Raw genomic sequence first — 5,509 nt, 5'->3', positions numbered from 1 at the left:
CTGACCATGTGCCTTCACACACACTCTACTGGAACTCTTTATTGCAGAATTCCGTTAACAAAAGAAACGCTGAGAATGCGAGCAGAAAGGATGACATATAGGTGTAAGAGAGACCAGAAGGCACACTTCCTTTTTGGTTCCATTTACTTAGAGGTCAACATGTTCACACACATGTAAAACAAAAAAAAATCCATTCATTTAATTAATGCCATCCTTCTCCAGCTCATTTTAACAAGCTACAGTGGGGCTTATATAACAGCAGACACAGGGAAGATGAAAAAGTGGTGAAAGCAGTGATGGGAAACCAATGTTCCCGGGAGGGTGGTGGTTAATAGCTTGCGGTACACAGCAGGTTATCCATAACCAAAAGCTAGTAAGTTAGTTAATCATTTAAACCGCAGGTTAGTCTTGTCCATGACAATGAAAAATCGAACATTATAAAAGTGGCTGAGGGCGATGTCTGCCAACATTGGCTGAAGAAGGAGCTAGGGTGACATGAGTTAACGCTCTTCTCTGATTGGATGATACCTTCAAAACACCATTTTGCTCATCATGCAAAGGTTGGCAACAAAAGGAGAAAAGTAGTAAAAGGATACTTACAATAAAACCAATAAAGTTAAAAGACGTATAAGAGAAGCATATTAATATGTTCAAATTACGCTGATTGCATTGTCCACAAGACAAGTCCTTTTTTGGGATAGCAAGTACTAAAAATAAAACCCCAAAATATATTTTTTTCATTGAATGTGGTCTTCTCTCCTTTTCTGGTGTTGCACCCTTTGCTCCGGACTCCCTCCCTTGATCTTGCGTTGTCCTATGAAATCCATCAGTTCTGCTTGGACAGTTCGTTGGAGAGCCAGTCGAGCCCTTCGTACAGTCCAGTTCCCTGGGTAGCACAGGCAGCCTGGACGTACCACTGCAGGACAAAGGACGTTATCATTTGAACACTTTTAGCTCTTTTGGTACCTCTACAAAGTACTCATGTAATATCACAGAGTTGCATCGCCGCCATTCTGGTAGGCAACTGGTATGAAGACTAGTAAGTGTAGTTAATTGTAGGTAACCATTTGTATATGGACTCAGTTGTGAACCCTAAACCCGATTTTTAGACTAACACATTGAAGGATTTTTTGAATTGCAGTAGTCCGAGCCAGCCTACGACTATGATCTGAGCTTAGTTGGCTACTTGTTGGTCCAAGACCACATTGCACCTAAAATCTGTTCATTCTTAGATGATTGTGTTTGATGCTTTCTCGATTGGAGGTTGTGATTTTGCTTTGCCGGAACATGAAGTCCTTTTGGCCTACCAAATGGAAATGTCGGAAACAGGTCATGATGGGGACTTGACTTACAGTTCGGTTGCGGAGGTTCTGAAGGCCGAGTTTATCTGTGAGTTCACTGACAGTCATGGCGTTGGGAAGATCTTGCTTATTAGAAAACACCAGCAAAACGGCATCTTTCAACTCATCCTCCGCCAACTAAATTAACAGAAACAATTTGGAAATACAAACATGGTTAAAAATAATCTGCCAAGCTTATCCCCCCTCCCCAAAACATAAAATAAAAACATTTCAAGGCCGTCATTTCAATTGTACTAAACAGCTAGTGGCTTCATTTCTCTTGTTGAACAAAGAAACTCAATAGTTCTGGTTATCCGATATTGACAACAGCCAAACTAAAATAGACTACTGATCAACAATCCTCTAACCCCTATCACACTGTGAACACTGTTTAAAATAGACAGATGGCGTCACCATTGAGCTCCATAGTACAGTACAATATGACTTTAGGCTAGATTTCACAGCTCAGGGCGTGCATGTGCTCCAGAGCAGCAGTATATTGTCCATTATGATATTGTATGTACTTGATACCCACCATTTTATTCAGTTCCTCGTTAGATTCAGCCACTCTCTCTCTGTCGTTGCTGTCCACTACAAAGATGAGGCCCTGGATGCAAAGAGCAAAACACATTGTTAGCAAAAGACCGGAAATATTTCACTTGATTTCCCTCACTTTTCCTTGAGTTAACCAGTGTGTCTTGTGTGCTGCGTACACAATGCTCTGTACACGTGATGTTAAATTGGAAGATGGTTGTGGAACAGGATCCTATTTTTACAACTTGTGAGAGTTCATGCTATAACACCATCGAGTCAATTGTATGGTTTGTGTTTTTCTACCAGTACCATTGGACGCAAACGCATCTGTGCCAGCTACTGTTCAACTTTTGCAATTAGACGGTTTTAGTGTTCATATGCACACCAAGCTATTTATTATTAATATGCATTGACCTGCAGTCTTCAGGTGACGGTGTTTTTTTAATGTATTTAGTGTGCTCTTTATTCCGTCACTTCCCTATAATTTAACACCTAGTCCGATTTATCGTAACTTTCAGAAAGTTACCAAACCGCTAGCTGAAATAACCAATTCAAAGTTGAACAGTATTCACAGGTCGGAAGAACAAGGTAATAACGGTCACTCATGAACAAAGCATCGTGGGCGGTTCTTAGCCTACCTGTGTATTCTGGAAATAGTGCCTCCACAGTGGTCGGATCTTGTCCTGGCCACCCACATCCCATACAGTGAAACAGATGTTCTTGTACTCAACCGTCTCCACATTGAAACCTTAACAGAAGACATGGAATAACCTTAACACATTGAGGAACTCATCAATATCGAAAAATGTCAATAATAATGAAAATTACTACATCTTACCAATAGTTGGGATGGTGGTCACAATCTCTCCAAGCTTCAGTTTGTACAAGATAGTAGTTTTTCCTGCAGCATCCAACCCCACTGTAGAGGAATAATGATAAAGAGATCAATTTTAGTTTATTCATAGTTAGGCAAACATAGGTATCTATATTATGGATTTGAGTAGTCTATTTTAACCTGGCACAGATCAGTGGCGTCACAAGGCTGTTTTATTCGGAGCTAAAAACCCCGGTTATTATTTAATTAGCCCCGAATATAATTTTTGGGTAAATTTAAAAACAAAATATATTTATTTTTTTTCGATATTTATTGGTATGTATACTGGTAACTATTGACTGCATTAATTCAATTCGGTGTAGAAGTGATGCAATGATTCTAGTCACTAATGGTAGTTATTTATTTTGAAATAAACATGGTTCTAGGGACATCTCAAAATAAAGTAGCCTAGTCCTTCTGGAAAGAAAAACAGTTTAAAAACATAACCAGACTGTTTACCACCTCAAGTGAATTAACCTATCCTATCCCCAGTCAGATCCATCTATCTATCTTTCCATCCATCCATATGTATGTATGTATGTTTGTATAGTCTGTCTCACTTGTATTCATTTTACTCTGAAATAACTTGAATGGAACATTAGATGTTTGGGGATAAGCAGCACAGCAGTCAGGTAGCTATTTAAAGCTATAATAAACTGCGTATTTTGTTTATTTAGGTAAAGCATTATGAAAAAATTTGCATGCACAATAAAGTAGACAAAAAAATAAATAATCTTTTTGTATGCCCAGAGGGATAGTTTTCTTTTCCCTCTGGGCTAAGCACCGGATGTTTATGAAACCTAGAATCGCCCCTGGCACAGATGTACAAGCAGACTTTAACCGCTAAAGCTTTATGCGTTTACATCAATAAAGATAACAAGGAGAATCCTACTGGTGTAACGTTACACGTCACTCATACAAATACAGTGAGCAAATCAACGACTGAGTCGATGAATTAAATGATAATTGGGGTCACTTGTATGTGAAATTCACAGCTATATTAAAATAACAATTAACTCTACGTTGATGTAATGCTACAAACATCAAACAAACATCGTTCTGACCATATGTGCAATATCGCGAAATGGAACTAACAGTACAGAAGTAGATTGAGTAACACACCATATATACTACCGATGTGTCAACATGGGAGTCATGTAACCTCACCTAACATAACATGACGATGTTATAGACGTTGATCAGAGCTAACTTAGAACTAACTTAGAAGTACGCTCTTTAATAGACACGTTTAACATGATGTTACTCAAAACGATGGGTAGCTAATGCTAGGTAGCTATCTGCTCAGTAACCCTAGCTGCTAGCAATCATACTTTAAAAACTATTTTAAATGATTCCTTAAATGTTAAATTCTAGCCCAAAACATGATTTTGTTCTGCTTAACGACTGATAACATTTGTAAGTAGCCCAACGTACAAGTTTCGATGTTCAGCCAAAGTTTAGATCATTAGTAAAGACGACAAACAACTTAGAAAGCAGTAGCACAAGCTAATGCTAATTTGCAAGTGTATCTCACCCATTAGGATTCTCATTTGTTTCTTGCCAAAAAATCGGCTTAAGAGTGACGAAATGGTGAGACCCATTGTACGTGTTATCTCCTGGAAACGGTGTAAAATGTGCCCGGTAAACAAAATGTCTATCAATGTGTGTAGCAAGAATAACAAGTTGTTCGCCTCACTGCCACGTCCGGGCCAACGTGGAACTCGCTACGTCATCAGCTCGGGTGGCTTTATTAACAGGGCTAACTAGAGATGCATGGATAATTATTGTTCAGCCTCCATTATTATTTTTAGGAAATTTCTTGAAAAAAATGATTTAACATAACAATTAAATCGATTTGTATTATATTAATAAATGTTTGTATCCCGGTGGCCTATTGACCAATACCAGGTTTGGCCACTAGATGACCCGCCCCCACTACTTAACCATTGAACATTAAGGCCCACCACTTTGAATTGTAGTATGATGGGTGATGGCTGTCAATTCAATTTGAATAGAATGTGTGCACTTAATACAGATAATATAATAATATATATAATGGTAGTATACATGATGTCAAGAACATACATACACAAATTGGTTACGAATAATAATTTAAAGGGGTAGTTCAGAATTTTGGACACAGGGCCTGATTCCCAAGTTAGCCTTAGTGTTCTTTATCATTGGAGACAGTTTTCAACACATTTCATTCAGTCCGTCTACTTGCAGAGTTCGCTCGTGCTAGGCTAGCACACGGCAACGGGCAATACTAGCCTGCTAATAAAACAGTCTTACCCACTCCACAGTACACCCACCTGAGGTAAATCAACTGTAACGACAGACTATAGATGTAAATGTCTGTGTTGATGGAATAATGTTAGAAATAAAACTAACCTCGCATCGCATGAATCATCGCATTTTGAGGGACTACTTGCTCAGAAGCAGCGGAATTTAACCTAGGTATCAGTCCACCGCTGCTGTAGCCTACTACCAGGAATATAACACTGCTGCTGAGACACAGCAAGTCCCTCAAAATGCAATGCAATGCAAGGTTGGTTTTATTTCTAACATTATTCTATCAACACAGACATTTACATCGACGGTCTGGCGTTATAGTTGATTTGCCTCAGGTGTACTGTGGAGTGGGTAAGACTGTTTTATTAGCAGGCTAGTATTGCCCGTTGCCGTGCGCTAGCCTTGCACGGGCAAACTCTGCAACTAGAAGGACTGAATGAAATGTGTTGAAAACTGTCTCCAATGATAA

At 39.0% G+C, this 5,509-nt stretch overlaps 1 protein-coding gene across 1 annotated transcript in view; it reads right to left on the bottom strand.

Moving 5' to 3' along the window:
• LOC307080055 (ADP-ribosylation factor 4) overlaps window positions 1–4,457 on the bottom strand; it is a 4,936-nt gene extending 479 nt beyond the window's left edge. The window contains exons 1-6 of the mRNA XM_079742629.1: window positions 4,283–4,457; window positions 2,713–2,793; window positions 2,513–2,622; window positions 1,876–1,947; window positions 1,353–1,478; window positions 1–916 (exon numbers count right to left, since the gene is read on the bottom strand). The exon at window positions 1–916 is cut by the window's left edge and continues 479 nt beyond it. Of these exons, the coding sequence (XP_079598755.1) occupies window positions 827–916; window positions 1,353–1,478; window positions 1,876–1,947; window positions 2,513–2,622; window positions 2,713–2,793; window positions 4,283–4,349 (546 nt within the window). The 5' untranslated portion in view covers window positions 4,350–4,457 and the 3' untranslated portion in view covers window positions 1–826. The remainder of the gene's footprint in view (window positions 917–1,352; window positions 1,479–1,875; window positions 1,948–2,512; window positions 2,623–2,712; window positions 2,794–4,282) is intronic.
• Between the last annotated feature and the right edge of the window lie 1,052 nt (window positions 4,458–5,509).

Source organism: Pollachius pollachius (genome assembly GCF_949987615.1).
Source record: "Pollachius pollachius genome assembly, chromosome: 9".
NCBI classification, from domain to species: Eukaryota; Metazoa; Chordata; class Actinopteri; order Gadiformes; family Gadidae; genus Pollachius; species Pollachius pollachius.
The sequence above is the reverse complement of the archived record's forward strand: the minus strand, read 5'-3'. Positions and strand labels throughout refer to the sequence as shown.